General features: G+C 40.3%; 1 protein-coding gene across 2 annotated transcripts in view; it reads left to right on the top strand.

Moving 5' to 3' along the window:
• LOC121097133 (glypican-5-like) overlaps nucleotides 1–20,010 on the top strand; it is a 381,813-nt gene that overhangs the window by 118,301 nt on the left and 243,502 nt on the right. The window contains exons 4-6 of one of the 2 annotated variants that reach the window (XM_040613899.1): nucleotides 9,145–9,275; nucleotides 14,092–14,151; nucleotides 16,060–16,185. In XM_040613899.1, coding sequence (XP_040469833.1) covers nucleotides 9,145–9,275; nucleotides 14,092–14,151; nucleotides 16,060–16,185 — 317 coding nt within the window. The remainder of the gene's footprint in view (nucleotides 1–9,144; nucleotides 9,276–14,091; nucleotides 14,152–16,059; nucleotides 16,186–20,010) is intronic. The other variant, XM_040613900.1, reaches the window with a different exon arrangement.

Below are 20,010 nucleotides of genomic sequence, written 5' to 3'. Positions count from 1 at the left end.
GCTGTGTCAGGCTAATGGTCTCTTCTACCCAGTCATCTTTGGCAATACCAAGAGGAGATGCTGTTTTGGGAGAAATGCTCCCTCGTTCAATAGCTTCCCCTTTGTGTTGATTTGTTATATCACTGGTCCATGTTGTGAATTCTGCTGCCGGCAGCAGAAACTCTCTAAAAGCAGCAGGGCTGTGTTGGGGTGGTGGTCAAACCAGCTGCAGTTAGTGAAAAAGGTCCCGATCTTATCTCAGAGAGCTCTTGGGCATCATCAAGGAGTAAGGTACAGATCAACATTGCTAAAGTTACCGTGAGGGAAAAATGGCTTATTTATAGCTGTGGCTGTCTTCTAATCTGACATAGAGCAAATGGAAGAGTGATGCGCTCATTTTTTGACTGAAAATATCTAGGAGGTATCCAAGTCTAAGGAAAGATGTTTTTTTCCAGAATTGCCTGTGCCAGCTGGTGACCTGCCTGGATGATGGGTACGATCCCTTCTGCTTGTCAGTCCCTTGCTGCTGGAGGCTGCCAGCCCTCACCGCAGTCAGTGGTGGTGCTCTCTAACCAGCTCAGCTCAACGCTGACGTTTGGCTGCTGTGACTGCAGAGGGCCAAGGAGTATCACCACTGGGTCCTGCCAGCAGAGGTGGGGTGGTGCCAGCCTTGCTGCACCAGCTGGGGCCAGCTGGTGATGGTACCAAGGTGGTGGTACCGCCTTGGCACTGGGAGCCACTCTGTGCTGGGGACTTGTGTCTGCAGCGATAACTGCAGCAGCTTGGTGCTTAGTCTGGAGAACTCTTGGGAAGTAGGGAAAGCTCTGAAAGGATACGTGTGTTTTTTCCTTTATATATATATGTGTGTGTGTGTGTTTTTGTAAGGTGTATGATCTTTCTCCGCCACTTTTTATACTTGGTTATTGACCCTTTGAAGAGCAAACTATGAAGGGTTTTCCTTTGTTACATTTTAAGCTTGCAGTGATAAAAGAAATTCCAGTAATATTTTAATAATGACTTTCACTCGAGAATAAATAATAAACACATAATGTGCGGTACCATTTGGATATACTGTTAATTAATTTGAAATGTGGTAAAAGGGAAATTTGAATAAAATATTTTAATTTATTTTTTTCTTATCTTTAAAATTACCTAATTTTTCTGAGAGCTCTTAAAGTGACTCACTTGGATTGATTCCCAATGGAATTTTCCTTCCATACTTGATTATTGTAATTAATTATAAAATTGAGCTTAACCTTTCTAGGTTGTCAATATCTAAGGACAAATGTCACAACTAACAAAGGCCAGGAAAAGATTAGTCCTGGATCTTGGGGGTGTTGTGGGGGAGGAGGGAGGCTGTCATTACCTCTCAGGTGCTGTGAGTATTTTGGTTTGGATTTATAAATTATTACTGCTGGCTCTTCTCAGCTGGGTAAATACATATATGATTTGAACAAGAATGTTTCAAAAAATCCTAACAAAATAGACCAAGTTATTGATTTATGTGTGCTTAAAGGATATTACACGTGGAGCTTAACTGCGGATGGTTCGATATCCTGACCAGTGTATGCAATTTTAAAAGCCAGTGAGAGCATAAAAGAATATAATTGTAATTTATGGTAAAAATTTGTTAGATATAAGCTATATAGAATTCTTGAAATGTTTGATAGTGTGACATATTTCTTTATTTTATACTTTTCCAGAAATCCTCAACCTACTATCCCTATGAACAAAGACTGTATGCATGCATGCAGATGCAGGCTTTGTGGCATGCCCAGTCTCTTGGCTCAGTACAGATTATCTACCTGCTCTATCTTAACGTTGTTCTAGAATAAGGCCCCAAATTCTTGTTATTCGTCCTTTGCATTTTTAATCTGGGAGAAGGCCTTGCAGGATTTGATCCCTTTGAGTAGCTGCTGCAGATTTTGACCATTGTGTGTGCCCAGTGTCGATGCCTGGAAGGATGTCTCTTCTGCTGCACACAGAGCCTACAAAAGACAGCGATGTCAATTCACACAACCACAAAACCTTCTAATATCACGTATTTCTCTCTTTTCAGGAGCCAGTTTCAGGCCTGTTTGCAGAATACTACTGCTACTCCCCTTTTGCTGAACATTTACCTTAATATATATCTAGTAATCTGGAAATGTGAGCTTCTTAGTTCAAAAGATGAATTGTGGAACAGGTGAAAAAAATCTTTAAGCAACACTATTTATAAGGGCATCCAGGAGTACTTCTTGGCCTTGTAATACCTCAGGTTGGACCCTTGGGAAAATGTAAGAGGAAGTTGATTGCAGCCACGTAAGTTATTCTCCTCTAAATTCAATACGCTTGAAACCTGCACCTGAAGCTTGGGTGAGTTGGCATCCTATAAAATATTGGAAGTTCCTATGACTAATTAATTCTGCTTCTCCCCATACCTCCCTATTTATATGTATACCTGTAAAATGGCAATGCATTTCTGAGTTTGGAATGGGAAGCATGGGACAGCATACATGTTACTGGTCCAGCTTCCAGCTGGTTGAACCTACCATACAGCTGGGGAGGTCCTCTGAGATCTTTTTGGCTACTGCTCATTAAGGAAGTGGCAGTAATCAGGTGTTGCCTTAAGGAAGACATTAGTGTGTGAACTGTCGAAAGGGTACATGTTCTCCCATCGAAAGACCTAGGAATCATTTCAGGTTTGTGATTTGCTTCTCCCTGTTCTTTACTGGCACGTGGCAGCTTCATTCCTGTTCTGGGCGAATGTTGCTCTAGCAGCTCTGCTACGTGGCTGAAGTATAACTGGTCTCTGGGTTTTTCAGCCATTCCTTGACCTTGAAATGGATGCCTAAAGTTTATAGTCTACATTTTTAGCCAGGAAATTTATTAGAGCTTTCTGGAGTTACTGATTTGAAGTTCCAGCTTTTTGAGACTCTAATTCTTAAACATTTTTTTCCCTTTTTGTATGGGGGATATAGTCCCCAGAGAAAAAGCGTGAGGGTCTTAAACTATAACTTGTTGTCAAACAACTCTGCAAGCTGATGCTGAGGATTTTTATAGTTATGGTTTCCAAATCTTTCTGAGACAGGAGGCACTTTCTGTGTTGGCACTGTGACAGTCTGTCTTTCGCAGTTAGGGAGAAGCAAGAAGATACTCCCAGTTTGGTTGTTCAGGTGCCTCATCCCTGGGCATTTGTACAGGAGGCAGGATTTCCCTGGCTTTGGGTGCAGAGCAGTAGCTCACCAGAGCGGGTAAGCGCATTGAAATAGATGGGGTTAAGTTGGGGAACTGAAAATTGTTTCAGCATCAATTAATCCATGTCAGTTATGTTAAAGAGTGCTCCATTACTTCTGCATTCTTGCTAAGACTACTTTCCTGTTGATTTTTTTTTTGTTTGAGGAAGATTGTGAGACATAAGAGTAACAGGAGCCCAGATGTTTCGTAAAAATTATGAGGACAATCTGAATCTCAATCTCTTTGTACTTGTCCATGTTTTTCAGGATATGCCTATAGCATCTCCTTGTTTCCTCCGAATGTGAGCTCTTTCTTTTACAGGACTGTTGTTTATTTCTGGCACATTCGTATCTTGATTCCAAAACTGAACCTAGAAATATTGCTGTAATTCAAATTACTTGATTAAAGACAGGTGTTTCCAGAGGCAGCGGAGAACACACAGAGCCTCATTTTTTATGGATTTAAATTCCATGGCTGAATTATTTGATGTCTAAGTAAGCGTCAGCTCCGACAGAAGGTTTTTCTGCCCCTGAGGAATTCATGCTACTGCTCTCCTTGGAGGAATCTCAAGTACCTAAAAATGGTCAACTTCTCTAACTGCCAGTTTTCAGAAATCTTTAGAAAATTAATCTACATTAAACAATCCGATAGGTTCAGGATGAGAGAGAGGAGAATGCTCCCCTCCCGAGTAAAATACAACACATTCCTGTAGGAAAATGAATTAGTAATCCCATAGTTTGTTTATGTATTGCTGAACTTTGCTACCAGCAAAACACTGCATTTATAATAGGTAACATATTCTGTAAGAGAGAGAATATTTAAAAGAAGGCAAGATCAAAGGTCTTATCGTAATGATCTTCTTTATTCTCTCTTCATTGCCTCTCTATGGAGTGCAAGATTTTGTTTGCTAAGCTATAAGCAGTGGCAAGGTGCAATAAGCCCCAGCTTACGTTTTATCAAATGTGCTCCCACTCATCTTTTGAGCATTGGAAATGGGCATTTTGCAACAAAACTATAGTAATAGGTGACAGCCACTGCAAAGGAGAGGATTCTGTATTTACATAATAAACTTTGGGCGATTGCTTGGTCAACAAAAACCGACGAAATATCTGTTGGTGTCTTATGCCGTTGGTAATCAGGGGATAAGGGTATGTCTGACCCAAAGGAAATGATATTTTGCGGTGAACGTGCAAGTCTGGAAATGCAAACCTGATTCCCCCACAGCCCAGTGTTTCTTGCTTCCCTCACTTCCAACGCAGCGGCTGGAACCAGCGAGCTGCAGCTGTGATTTGAGTGCGTTGTGTGATTGTGCCTGCTGGGATGCAGCGGTGACGACACCTGCGCAGCCTGCGGGAATCGGGGTGCAGGGGGGTGACCTGCCAGAGCCGCTTACCCAGATGCTGGTTTTTCAGAGCTGAGTTGGGTTACAGGTCGGGGTGGGTGGGAAGCTGCTGGAAAACATGTCAGCATTTTCATGATAACTCAAAGCCCAATCACTTGGAAAATCTTGTATTTTAAAATACTGAGCTTCCTGTTACAAAATCAAAGAAAATTACTGCTCTGAACTAGTGAAAATGTCCCCTGCTTTAGAGAGATAAGAGTCTCTTGGTATTCAGAAGGGCATGACATTTTCCCCTTGTTTGATTATATTAGGTGTATTAAATATGACCTCAATGTTTAAGGTTGCTCAAGCTGCAGGAGTTCAAAAGATTTTGGATGAGATTGTTTTGATTTATTTTGCTAAGCCTCTGCAATAATTGTAAATGGTCATTTTTTTTATAAAAGCAAATAGTAAGAGGTCAAATAATCCACATATATATATATATATGACTTTGTATTTCATCACAAAGGAAAGTACACAGGAGAAGAAATGTAGCTATGTTGTAAGAAAGATAGATATTTAAGAAGAATCATTGCTGTATAAGTAAAAAACCTGCAATCCAGAGAAAATTGTTTGGGAATCTGAAACATTATTGATAATTAAGAAAATAATTGAGGTATGAGAAATACTAGTTTTCAGCTATAGGTTTTCACTGCTAGAAGGCAGACTTGATTAAGTATCATCAAAGAGACAAGAGGAATGACCTTAGTGTTGTTATAGTTAATCAGGGATAATTTTCTATCGGTTTGTAGTTTAAGATTGGCAGGCTTATTTTTAGATTAAAAAAAAAAAATCACAGAAATAAATAAGCCCAGTTGTTCTTTACATTGATTTCTGATTATTGTGAGTACTTCAAATCTAATTTGGGAAAGAACAATGGATTTTCTGTAATTTTTATTAAATTTTATTACACGTATTGCCAGTTCTTTGCAGCTAATGTTTTGTGGTTCTCTTGCCTTTCACAGTATTTTAAATTTTTTTCGTATTGTGTCAAATTAGAATGTTCAGTGTCAGTTTAGGAAAGTTAGCTTCTGTTTAAATAAATAAAAAGTCACCTAGTTTACACTGTCAGTTGAAGAGATAACTTGGAAGCAGTAAGTCGAACTTACAAGGAAATAAATCTTTAAAATCCCAGTCACCATTTTTAGTGGTGGTGTTTTTTCCTTCGGGTGGTGAGGTTTGGTTCATCAGCTCCAAGTTAAACTGACAGGGCAGTTCTCAGGTACCCTTAGATGGGATGGAAACCCTCCATGTTCCTTATTCCTTACTGTTGTTAACAGACAGGTAATTTGTAGCAGGAGGTTCCAGATGCTGCAGGTCCAGAAAACACGTTATTTTTTTTAATGCCATGCATTTAATTTACACAACATTAACTCATTCTTTGTAAATGGCCTAGTTTGGATGTTTAAGATGGTTTTCTTCACATGACTGTTCTCATTCTTGCCATCAATTTTGTGACGGCCAAACCTAGCTGGTAAAATTCAGCCTTTTTCTTATTTTACTTTGAAGAAAAAATACCCATTTCAGTAGAGATGTGAAAATTAGTCCACATGGGAAAAAAAAAGATAAAAAAAAAATAAAAATCAGGTTTCTGTTTAATTCATCCAAAATCTGAAATAAACGTGCCAAACAGGGATAACTCAAGGTCGATGGGTGACAGTCTCTTGGGAATGAGTTTGGTCTTTGCATCCAGAGGTGTAGGGTACACCCACATTCACTGACATGAGTTTTCCAACCACCTGTACACACCACAGGAGCAGCGGCGGGATGAAATCCTGCATCCTTGCTGCCCCGAAGAGGCTGGGAATGAAGAAGATGATCCATGCTAACTTTGAAGAAACTTCATGCTGGAAGGAGTGGGAAGCAAGGAAGGCTGCTGGGCTGCCAGCCTGGTCCCGCTGGGGCGGCCGGGCTCCTGCAGCCGAGGTGGGACCAGCCTGGAGCTGGGTCTGGGCCAGGGCACTGCCTGTGTGCAGGGCAAGCTGGGGTCTGCCATGGGCAGAAATCACTTGGTGCCTTTGCACCAGTTTCCCATCACTTTTTGTTCCTTTAAGTGTCAGGTGCTGTTTGACAGGGACTTGCCTCATGTGTCTTTTTTTTTCTTTTTTCTTCCCGGTAAAACTCAGTCTGGATCTTCAGCTGAGACATGTAAGAGCTACTGATATTACAAATACTGTATCATTATTTTATCTTCCATCTTCACCTCAGACTAAATTGTTTGTTCTGTAGTTCAAGTTATGGAGCATTGCTAGTGTTTCTTAGGATATTAATGAGAAGAAAGGCACTAAAAAGCCTACAAGACAGAAAAGTGTGAATGTGATTTAGCCTTTCATTTAACGAATTACTTTCTTTTCAATGGAGTAAACTGGTTAAAATTTTCCACTGAGAAATATTGTTTCCTTAAAATACTGTGGCTTTGTTTAATATGCAGCAAACTGTTATTACTGGGTAAAAAGAAAACCCCAAAGTTAAGGTTTGGCATAGAAAATATTGAAACTTCTGCAACTGAAAGAGTAATTTTATTTCTATGGTATCAAAAATATAAATCAAAACAAAGTGAGTATTTTCATTTGGATGTTTAAATTATCGATTTGCTACAAAAATGATGATTTTAAATCTCTTTGAAACTTCTCACAGGAAAACAAAACAACTTGGTTTTCATTGCTTATATATGCAAGAACCACATTGCTTTCCCAAACCTTCCTGGTATTAGTTGGTTAAAACTGTCTTAAATCCATAGTGACTAGACTTGAGGTGTATGTAATTTGACGACGTGAACTTTAGTGACATGATGTAATCTAAGATGGATTTTGCAGAAATCTATGCTGGGAATTTGGGTCTGCATGCTGTAGGAGACCTGGGAAACACGGGGCACAGGAGAGCAAGCATCATGTACAGGAATGTGGTCCAGCTGTGTTAAACCCTCTGTCCAGATCCAAAAGGCTCCAAAAGCATTTCTGGTTTATGTTTTCATCTGCATAGAGAGTTTTGCTGTTGTGGTGGAGTATTTTTGGTTGTGTGGGGTTTTTTTCTTCTTAGAAGTTTAGAAGGGACTGAAATAGACTATTTTATTTCAAAAAGTTCTTTTAAAACAATGCTGTGCTAGTTCCTGGTGAGACCAAAACGATATACACAGCGCGTGGTGTTGACTGAGGCAGCTAGCTCTCGCTCTGACTGCCAGAGATATGTCAGGATGGATCCAGTATGTTCTCATTCATTTGCTACAGCTTTAGGTTCCTCACAGCACGTTATACTGGACCAGGCTGTAACTCATACAACTAAAGTTGATGTTAAGTGTCCTGCCTGTACAGCTGCCAACTTTTCATATTCAATTGCCCTATTTTTTTCACAAGGAAATGTCTTAGCTTTACATAGCAGTAGCTTTCCTGGAGGAAACGGGCAAAGGTAAAGAAAATTGTGCTGTACTTCCACGATCGTATACATCATAGTGGTGCAAAGGGGCAGAGAAAACGATTTGACGTCTTCTGTGGTCTGAAATATTCTGCAGATAGGCAGTTGTGACTCAGTAAGGGTTTTAAAGATGCAGTAGAATGCACAGAGCAGCAAGAATCGATCTCACTCTGGTTATAATGGAAAACTGAAGAAGGGATATCAGAATCGGTGCTGTGTGGGATGATGGATTCTGTGTGATTAAGGTCTCTGGTAGTACCATGCCCACACTAGGATTTCTTTTTGTCTTTGCTTGAGGATTTAAGTGTAGGTGAAAACATTACAGATAACTTATTTGTGGATGAGAAAGGGAAGAAGTTGGTCTTACTATTGTCACTTAAAGCTGTTACAGCAAATAAAGGTAGCAGGATGCAGGAGCAGTGTCAGATCTACGGTGTGCAGAGGATAAGCACCAGCTTGCCTCTTCGGGGTCTTGTAGCAAATCCCCTATGAGAAGCTTCCCGAAGGGCAGTAAGAGCAAATGGCTGAGCCATGTTCCAAACCTAGGATCCAAGGCACTGGTGATTCCAAGGCCTGGAACTTCTCTTTTTGTTCTGTTTTGTCCAAGAAAATATTTTTGTTGATTTGTTGAAAAGATTCCGTTGATGCTGAATTCTTTTGCTAATTTCCTTGTTTTAAGGGACCGTTGTCCAGTTAAAGGCTGGAAGACTCAGTTGTCTTCTGATTACAAGCCCTTTCAAACCCCAAATAGACTGCTTTTTATATACAGGGCAGATGTTCCACCAAAATCTATGTACCTTCACACTCCAGGTATGTTTCTAAAGAGATGATTTTTGATTGTGATAGATTGGTTTGGCAATGTTTCCATCAGTTGCTATTTCAGCCTGTTTCTAGGCGTGCTATAGTCCAGGTATCCAGTGACAAATCCATGTCTGTTGGCTTTCAGGTAGCATTGCTCCTTGCACTGCCTTGTAATTTGGTCATTCTGATGCAGGGGACAAGTTTCCAGGTCCTGGAAAGAAGAATCCTTTCTTTCTCTCACCCAGACACCTTCTCTTGCAGTAAACACCCACCACAAGGAACAAGCAGACCTTTGGGCAATTGTAAATCAGTTTCTCCATTCAAACCCAATTTTCCTTTCCCTTCCTTTCGTACAGGTTGATAAAGTGTGTGGACAGCCCAAACGACAAGAAGGGAACCTGTCATCAGACAATATAGTGCCAGTGAAGGAGGCGACTGAAACCCAGACGTTTGTGATGGCTCACACTAGTCTGAACAATAAAAGAAGGTAACCCTAAGCAATAGCTGCTGTGAAAGAAACTCTCTGCCTCGTGATTTGTGTTAATGGTCCCTTGCACCGTAGCGTCTCAGCCAGAGCCAGAGTTGTCGCCCTGCCTGTGTGCTGTCCAGCTGTTGCCACCACTGACAGTTGCACAGATGTCCCTGTGCTATTGCTTTGCACATGTCTACCAGCAAAGCTTTTTACTGACCAGACTTGATGTCGTTGCTTAGCCCCAAGGGGTTTGTTATTTCCAGAAACTTTCAGTGAAAACGATGAAAACTTTTCCTCGGTAAACTCTGAGTAATTTCGGCAGTGGAGTCTAAATTACTTAAAAGACAACTGCCCTTTAGGTCCTCAAGGACTTGGGCTTATCCAGGGGCAAAGGTGGGAAGGGGAAAGGGGTGAAAAGGAAAGAGTCATTAACCTGGTACACAGTCAGTCCCTCGTTTCCCAGGGCTGGGCAGGAGTAATAAGATCCCTTACAATCTCCTGGGTTTGTTGCATAACAGAGAGAGAGCAGAAGCATTTCTGTGTAGCCTTGTTGTGTCCGTCTTGGCTTCTGCTCTTCAGCCGCGTGCCAGCTGAGACATCAGACAGCTGAATTGCTGCCGCTGGCCCTGGCATGAGTAGCGCTGCTCCCAGATCTCCTGCTCGCTCTTTTGCTTTCCCTCGCCTAGCTCCTGGATTGGTTTTCTGTAAACTGTAAGTGGGGAGGGAAGGATGTCTTTTCAGTCCCACTCATGAGTAGATGTCAGAGCTAACTGACCATAAAATCACAGTGACTATTTCTGGCTAACATGTTGTTCTTTGTAACACCGGTATTAATCTGGAACAACCAGCCAAGTGAGTGGAATCATGCTGGGCTTGCACCTCTATCAGAGAACAGTATCGAATCTGCTTAGGGACTCAGTGTCTATCTCCGTATGTTGGATGCGTGGATGACAGACAGCAATGTTAAAATTAGTGTAAAATCCATAGCCTGGATTCTGGAGTTTGAGTTGTAAAGATGAGAGTGTTATCCATCTCTATTTTAATTATAATCTAAGCTTGCATGAATGAAACAAACACTGCTTTAAAAGATAAAAGTAATAGCAGCAAGCTAAGCTATTTGAGTGATAGCGGTATTTTTATCCCTTTGTAATTTAAAACCAAAACACAACAGTTTGTTCTAGTGCTTGGAGCTAATCAATTTTAACCATGCAAATCAGAGAAAAGAGCATTAAGGAAATTAAATTAATAAATTCAGCAGTAATAATCCAAAGAAAAGTTGTAGTACAATTAATGAAGTATGCTTTTAAAAATGCAGAGCCCTAGGCCACCTTCCACATAACTCATTGACTTCACTGAGATTTACGTGCTGGCAACCAGAAAGGCAGAATTATCTGCCTATTAATGGGTAACCTCTTCAACAGCTACAAATTGGTGTCTTGAGTGGCATGACAGCAGTTCTTTCTCACCTGAGATCTGCTCCTTCCCCTTCCCAACCATCTAGAATTATTTGGATATTGACCTTTTAAAATGTAAGACCTGTGGATGGAAATGAGAATACACTGAAACTAATATATTGTAAATTAGACAGTTTCCCAAAATTAGTCTGCACCCTGAAAATTAATGTATCAAAAAACCCCAAACTAAGGGCATCCGTACGTAATTAGCATTACTGAAATACAGTGTTGACAGGTATTGTGGAGAGCCTATGCACCAACAATGAATGATGGAGCTATGCCATAATTAGTAAGAAGTGGAAAATATTATTAAATTTTCCACAACTTCCTATAAAACACATGGCGTGAAGCTTGTACTTTGCTTCTTGGAAATGATTGTGAAACAGTAGAGTGAAATACACAGTGATTGGCTACATCGCTGTGGTGTTCATCATCTATCATCTAATCACATATGATATCAATAAAATGCAATTTTAGGTACTAAAAATTTATAATGGATGGGTGAAATCATTCCTGCAGAGGGTTGTGCAAAATGCACTTAAAGTGACAGATAACTGCTACAGGGGATCTAGATTATGAGAGAAATTATGTGAATCTTTTTTGGTGCTGTTCCTTCTGGCGATTTAAAAAATGAAGAGCAATATCATCAGCTGTCTGTCAGTTTAGGTATGAGGTCACATAGGAATTGGCCTGAGTGAGTCTGGTCTGTGTAGTAGGCATCCTTCCAAATGATCCTTGATTTAAGGGGAATATAGAATGTGACTCCTGCCTTTTAGAATAAGGAAAGAAAAAGAGAAGGAATGAGCCAGCACTCCCCAAGCAAACAGAAAACCTGTGGCTCGTTACCTTAATCAAAATATCCCTGAGCTCGAAGAGAAGCATCAGTCTGGTTGGCACATCTGTAGGAGACACCACGATAAGGTGGCCTCTCATCTCTTCTGTGGTACCTGCTTAGAGATGCCCTTAGGAACCTAGTGCCGAACAGCCCATACCTGGGTATGTACATTTGCTCCAAAGGTATCGCCAAGCTGCTCTTCCAAAAAGCCTGAGAACCTCTGGTTTCAGCTGCTCAGTAGACTGAAGGCTGCTCGTGCGGTTGGAAAGTGGGGCTGTAAAGATTGTGGCTCTTTGCCTTTACCGCTTCGGACTGAGGTTAACCTTTGGGAGCCTGGCAGGAGGCAGCCCTCACCCTCTGCTGCTCTGCACAGTGTGATCCTGCGTGGTTCCTGAATTCACGTAGCAACTGGGTCCTCTCTTGCAGTTGTTGAACCCTTTTCTGCTCCTCTTACTCTCATGGGTTCCTGGGAGATTTCCCATCTTTATTTCCCTCTGGATTCCATTCCTGCATATTTATAGTTATAAAACACTAAGTGTCAGGGACAATAGTGCAAGAAGCTGAAGCTTGAATAAATGTTGCATGATCCTTTTCCTCTCTGATTAAGCTGAAAAGCACAGCTTTTTTTTCCTTTTTTTTTTTTTTTTTTTTTTTTTGCATTACACAATCGTATTCAGGGATTAACCGAAACTGGCAGGATTGCTGCTGTAGTCATTTTTGTAATGTGGAGGTTACTACAATATGTAATAGAGATGACAAGAAAATTAAAACCATATGATGGTACAGGGAATGTACATAGCATGTGCAGAATCTCAATCAGTAAATTGGAATGTTATTGCTGAGTTCAGCACAAAGTACTATTCTGGGCAGGGTCCGGACTCCTAGCAAAGTTGAAAACCTGCCTTTTAGCATGTCTGCTGCATGAAATATTTCAAACCACTAAACATAGACTGGTTACAGATTTGTATATGAAAATATTTTAATAAAACTGTAACATGACATTAGGTTCCTCATTGGAGGAGACAGGCTTTGTAATGACATTTTGTTGGGATTTCTTTGTTATACTGTAAACTTAGGGTCCTTATATACATCTAAAAAAAAAAAATGATTTGAGTTTCTTTGGGAATGTTTGAAGTTGATGGCATCTATTTTATTTAAGATTAACTACCTATTATGTCAGTCATCACATGATATTATTAAAATATGAATATTTAAGTGCTAGTACAAAACACATTATTAATGCCAAATGTAAATTAACTTACTGTAGAAATGAATCCAACGTTTCTGACTGACTGGCCAAGGCAGAAGTTTCAGCAAGTCCAGATTTTTCCTGTTACAAATTCTTATTTCCTTTTTTGACTGGCTATGTTGGAATCGCTGCTTCAGTGATGGCAGGTGACACTCACCTGATGATCAGGGCAGGTCTCTCCCGTGGCCACCCCTGCCATTAGCTCCCAGAAAGGACAAAGACAAAGCTGCCATCATCTGGGTGTCCTCAGAGCTGCTGAAGGTGATGCTTACTCTCTCCAGCAAGGGTTAACTGGACTGGCAAGTAGCATTGAACCTGTTTGCAGGCATGTGTTAATCCAGCTGTTAACATTACTTTATACATGAGAGTACAGGTGCAAGAGAGAGTAGAACGTGGTATCGAATCATGTAAGTGGAAAATTGCGTCATGATGTTAATGGTAAATACAATGTTTATTGTATTTAAACACATATATTTAAATATATGTACATTGAATACATTTAAATACATATATTTATCACATATAGTTATACATATACATAAACATATTGCATTTAAATACATATATTTTAATACAATGTTTGATGTTAATTAAGGGACCCCAGCATATCGGTGCCACAAAATGCATTTGCACTAAATAACTAACAGGGTTATTTCCACAGTTCTTTCTCCAATATAACCTTAGAGCTCGTCTCTTCTGTTTTGTAGAGTTGCTCTTGTTTGGTTTGTTGGTTTTTTTCCTAGTGAAATCTGACCAGAACTGAACAGCAAACAAATCTATATTTACATTATTCATTAACAGACAGAAAATTGCTCATTGTACTAGAAAATGAATGCTACTCATTTGTATCCCCTTCCCATGGTTCTCATTCTAAACTGTTTGCTATTGTTTTCTTGTATAGCTTCATATATTTACAGTTCTTCCATTTGGTATCAGTTATAGTTAATTTAAGTACCACTGAATTTATTTTCAGCTTTTTGCTCTGTGTGCTGCATTTGTAATTGTGGTCTTACTTGAAAATGATTGGGAGGAACAATCTCACTTGTGTATTTTTTTCCAATATTGCATTGACATTTTTAATTGCATCTATGCTTTGGAAAAATCTCATGACAATTTTCCTCCTTATTTGTTTTCTTATATTATCCTATGCATGTGCTTGATGACCTTTCTTTCAAATAATTTTTACTTTTCTCTTTTGTTTCTCATTTCTTTTCCTCATTTGCCTGAATTCCTGCTTCTCCCCTACTCCCCAACCTCTCCTGATTGATGCTTGTTCTCCCCGGCCTATTCCAGTTCTCTGCCTCTGAAAGCTTCAAAGAATGACAAATCAAGAAGTTTGAAAAAAATCTCTCGGTAAGAATGAAAACAAGGTGACATACTTTGTCTCTACACTTAGCTCAGCTGCTGTTCCAGCTGTACTCTAGGAATCGCCATACTTTTGATTACTGCTTTTATGCTGCGGGGCAATGGCAAACTGTACATTTTCTGCCTGACAGTGTTTAGTTTTATACCAATGAAAAGTAAATATTTGCCCTCATTAGGATTAGGAGTTGGACACAGATCTCTGCATTTGCTCAGATGCTACTTCAAGATGTCAGGGCCCTGCTCGGCTCAAAATGCAAAGGAGTTTAAGCCTCTTGGGGCGAGCTGAGGAAGACAAGCTTTAGACTCCTAAAGGCTGCTCTTTTCCTCCTCCAAAGAATACTCTGTTTTAGAACCCGTAAAATCTTTGGCACCTGCATTACCTTTCACAGTTGCTTAGTTGATACTCAGGCTATTCTGCCAGGTGGGTGGCCTTCTGCCTGGGCCTGGCTTTACTGTATAAATAGCCAGAGCTCATGTCCCTTAGTCGGTGGTGAAGAGGTAGAAGTGCTGATCATAACCCCCCAAAAGCCTTTTTGTTTGCTTAAAATAACAGCTTTCTTGCATTGGTAGGGTAATGCAGTTCCTTAGGACCCTGCAATGACTTACTGATCTAGAGCAGGATTTCACCATACATGAGATAAATGGGATGGCAAAACGCTTTTGAGAAAGCGTAAAGAGACCTATGGGGGGAGATGACCACTGCCTAAACCTTATAGATACCTATAGATACCTGGTGGTGGACTTTGATATGGTTCAAAGCACCTTGCTCCCAAGAGAATGATAAATCCTGACTGGTTCTGTGCCAAGCTCCATCCAGCTGTATCCCCAGGTTCCTCTTCCTGGTGCTTCCCTGACAGCCTGCCTGGAAGAAACCCTGAAAACCAGGGTGAGCCCTTTGGCCTTCCCAGTGGGGCTGGTGGGGGGCTTCCAAGACAAGCAGAGAACTCCCTGATAGCTCTACCTCAGTTTTTGACCTTGTTCTCAGTATCTCTAACCCCTTATACCGAACAGGAGCTTCCAAAGCTGTGGAGGAGGCAGGGTAATTTCTCATTCTGAAATACTCTTTAATTGTGTGTTGAATTAACACTTGTTTTGTTACAGTTTATTTTTATGGCTACCTCGGCAAGATACACTTTATAGGTATAATCAGATTATAAAAAAGGCAGCCGTTTGCCTACAAGGCATTTTTCCATACACACATGATCAGAAATGGGCTGTTTGTACTGGCCAGGAGTTCTGGTTACTCGCCAAAGCAGCGGGCACAGCCTCCTCTTAACGAGAGAGCTGCCAGACATGGGGAGGGAGGGTTTCCTTTCTAGTAAGAATGTGACATGGGTAGTGATGATGGGGAGGAATCGGCCCCACCGTATCGCAAGGAGATGACTTTCTGTACTGTTGCTGCAGGTGTGGGGTGCTTATCACATATTGCAGGTTTTGGGATGGGATGTTGGCTTTAGGAAGCCTTTTCCACCCAGGAGGTTGTTGTCAGTGTTCTTAATTAATCTCGCGCATGTGCAGGAAATGGTGAAATACTCACTTCTAGTAACAGAAAAAGCATAATCCTTTAATGGTGATATTTTGTCATAATTTTTAACCTGTTTATAGGGAAACAGTGGCCGTAGATATTTTTTTTCCCCTCCAAATTTTGTGTTGGGATGTATTAATGTAATTTTTTAAAGCTACCCTTTGTGTGCAATAATGTGTATTAACGCAGGACTAGGTAAGACTGGATGATGCGTAGAAATAGAAATACACTAGAAATAGAAATCAGTTAACTTGGGCGACTTATTTCTGTAAGGGTTCTAAACTCTTAATCATGTGGAGAGTTAAGCTGACAGGGGGCTTAAACCCTGAGTTTGCTGTTCTGTTGTTAAATGTGTTCTTCCTGCATTACAGAGAGTTCATCAATTACATGAAGCGATCCCGAACCTTTTATGCCTCTATAGCAGAAAGGCTGTGTGATGGAGACCTGGTGATGAGAGACAGCTCAACCTGCTGGAACGGAGAGGATGTTGTCGAAAGGTAAAGTTAAGAGTAAAAGTTTTCCCTAATGGTGAAAAAAGTGACTTCATATCCTTCTGATGATCCAGGATCATTCTGAGACACTTGTCATCATGATTCCCCTTCATAGTGAACTTGATGCTTAATTGAGCCAGGGCTTTGCTAAAATAAAAGGTTGTTAATGCTGAGTTTTGCATATCTGTATTAAATATAGCGGAATACTTTCTTGAAGGGCTGCTTTGTAGAGTCCCTTTCACTTTAGACATCTCTTTGTAGAGGGCTCTTACCCTCTGAAGCTCCGTTAGCAGGAGTACCTCCATGGCTGACTGGAGGGGTCCCTTCCAGCCTGCTGTTTGTAGGCTCATTAGTGCAGAGCTCAACCTCGTGTTTAGCCACAATTAGAAAATATGTAGCTCTTCCTGCAAAAGTGTCAGAAAAATACAGTGACCAGAGCATTACGTTTTTTAAAGGATTTCCCTGCCATTTCTTTTCAGAGTTTCTGACATAACACTTTGAATAAAAACTGTTTTTGGAATTGCCCTACAGCCTTACCAAAGCATGCTCTGCAGGAATTCTTATAAAATAACAATTAATAAATGCACTGTTCCGTGTCAGCAGAGCAGCTAGAAGCTCTGCAGGGTGAAAAGATCATTCTAGTTCATCAGCTAATTTTTTTGCCTCTGTATTTTATCACAGTCTTTCCCTTCACCCTTTAGAATCCAAACTGGAAAATAACATTTGTGCTCTCCACGAGCTAAACTTCTTGCTGTCATTTCTCTTGCTCTGTGTAACATGAGGTAACGTTGCCCTGAGGAGAAAAAGAGGTATTCAGAATACAACTGTAGCTGTTACTATTACTGTCAAAATATACATCAGTTTTTGCAGTTGGTTGGAAGCTTGCCAGTGAATGTTTTCCAAAAATGCCTTTTTGTCGAAACAGAGACATTCCGTGGGATTGTATTGGCTTTCATGATGTTTCTTTTTGAAGTCTATTTTGTGGCCTGTAGCAGTTTTAAAAGATGAAGTTCTAGCATTCTGTTGTCTTGCTTTAAAATGATTGTCATGATTGAAAATTGTTTTGTAGGAACATATGGAATAATTCCGATGTGGAACATGGAGAGATGTTACAATTACTGACTGTCCCATTAAAGGGAGTTCTGACTCCCACACAGCTCTGCTTAGATTTCTCATGTGTAAATAACTTCAGCTTAATTACCTCTGAGATATTCAGAGATAAATACATGTCTAACATATTCAAAGATTACTTAAAAGTTTAATAATTCAACATATATTGGCATTACAAATGAATTGCAGAAGCATATATTTGAAGATTTTGGCAACAATGCAGTTATTCTAAATATTAATGAATAGTGATCGCAATACTGACTGACGTTTTTATGGTAAAAGTTATGGAGAGTGGGGAGGATATCACTGTTTCTAATCAGTATTTCCATTTCAGAGCCCCTTTTGCTGATAATGTGTTGCTGGGTGCATAGTTAACTTTCAGAACAAACAGCTTTCTGACCAAAAAAAACCCAAGAAAAACATTTCCTATATCAACTCTCTGAACAAAAAATTAAGCAGAAATTTAGCATTAGTTTTTCATTTATTTTTGTTCACCAAAAAAGCACCACTTAAACTGCTGATAGATATGTTTTAGAAAGGCATGAAGGGGAAAGCTGTTGTTTTTTTCCTTTGCCAGTCTGTATCGTTCTGAGAGCTGGAGACGTGGGAAAGTTTCAGTTTGAAAAGAAAAGAAAGCTGGGAAAAGTAGTAGGGAGAAGACTAGCAAGACCCCTCATATCTTGAATTAAAAAACACAAACAAGGGAAAAAAAATCCCCAAACCTACACCCCAACAACCTCAACAACAGAGAGAGGGGAAAAAAAACTAACTACCAAAACACCCACCACCAATCCCTGAAATATGTATTTGTAGTTAACGTATTAACGGGCAAATTAGAAAAGAAAAAGTTCACATGATTACTCAGACAGCAATATGTGTGTATTTATCAGTTCTGTCACAGTATTGATCTCCTTACAAGGAGGAGACTTTCTGGGCAGCCTGTACGGCCGGCAGTGCTACACAGCAACACAAACGTGGTGCCTGCTCGCTGGCAAATTTTACTCCTTTCCATCTGTTTTGTAGGCTGTACTTGTCACCAGTTCTCCCCACAGGAGAAATAAACCTGTCCTGGTGATGCCTGAAGATGCATTTCTCTTTGTTCTTTCTTCTTTCCCAGGAGACTGGAAGATTAAGTATCAGCAGTAGTAAACAGCTCTGAACTCAAAATAGAGCCTTATTCTTAACTCTGTATCAGAAAATAGATCACCCCAGTTGATCTGGTGGATCTCTTGTGAACCTGAGCTTAAGGTTACTCAGGCTGCAGAACTGGCAAAAGCTGCAGTTCCTGTTTCCTTGATGCTTCTTGCATTGCATAATGCTGTTTGAAAGCTGAGTGATATTTACGCTGAATGCTAATTGGCATTCAAGCTCTTCAGGAAAAACAAACTCAACCTTTAAAACCAATTTACCACACAAACGCAGCCTGAAAGAATATGAAATTATCATTCAGCAATGGGGATTGTGCATGCAGTTAGGAGAGAGGGCACTCAAGGTCTGTCGGAGGATCTGATAAACAGGATTCTCGTTGTACTTTTTTATTTTAGTGTAATTCTCTGGATTGGGTTTTATCATGTTTAAATCAATGCACTAGCAGGAAAAAAAAAAAAGACAACACTTGAGACTTGAGCTGCTGGTAAATACAGCATAGAAAGACACAGGTTGTTTCCACCCGTTTGAGTGTACGTTTCTGACCTGCTCTTCAGATGAGCAGCAAAATGTGGCTTTGCTAGGAATCCTCTGGTGTCGGTGCAGGGCCTTTTTGAAGACATTACAAATACTTGCACCAGCAGTACTGTTTTTCTCTTAATTACTCTTGAGCAACTTGTTCCTGGAACAAGACTTCATGTAACAAATAGTCTGCGAGGCTAACAAAGGTCTGAGTATACAAACAATGTTCAGAGATGAGGCTAGAGCAGAAAAACTGGAAAAATATTTTGCAAAGTGAAGCAAGCTTGGAGAAGTTTCTGTGCTGGAACCTTTCTTTCCTGGCAGGGCGTCAGATGATTTTCTCAATACCGTGTCGGTAGAAGAGATTGCAGGAGAAACTGACAGCATGAACCATGATGCACTGCCAGGACCAGACACCATTCACCTAAGAACTCTAGAAGGACTGAAGGATTAAATAGCTGAATTATTCATGTGATAGTGTATTTTCCTTGAGTGCTCCAATAATAGACGATGGAAAGATGTGAAATGTGAAGATGACGTTATATTTTTAGCAAAATAAGGATTTCAGAAAGGTGTGGCCAGTGAAGTTGGTATGTAAAGCAAAACCTACAGAAACTATTAAGATATGAACATGGTATCTAGGGAAAGGAATCAACATGCTCTGACAGTCTTTAGAGGGAGATAACAAGCATGTAGACAGGGCAGATAGCTATAGTCTGCTAGGATTTCTGATAGGTATTTGTTAAGGTCCTTCACACAGGGCTGGTAGAGATGAAAGTAAGGGTAGGTAATAGATGTTCCTAAGTCACAGTGGAAGGAGGACAGCAGTGGCAGTGCATGGGGGTTTGTGCTGGAACCTGTGCTGTTCATGTCATAAAAAGGCCTGTGAAGGGGAGTGAATACTGAGGTGACAGGATGTGCTGATCATACCAAGTTATCCTGGTTAGAAAAGACAAGGGTCAGCTGTGGTTAATTGTGGGAGGAACTCATGGCATGGACTGACTAGGCAATAAAAGAGCATATGAAGTTCACCACAGGCAAATGTAAAGTGAT

This window comes from Falco naumanni, chromosome 13 (genome assembly GCF_017639655.2).
Source record: "Falco naumanni isolate bFalNau1 chromosome 13, bFalNau1.pat, whole genome shotgun sequence".
Lineage (NCBI taxonomy): Eukaryota > Metazoa > Chordata > Aves > Falconiformes > Falconidae > Falco > Falco naumanni.
The sequence above is the reverse complement of the archived record's forward strand: the minus strand, read 5'-3'. Positions and strand labels throughout refer to the sequence as shown.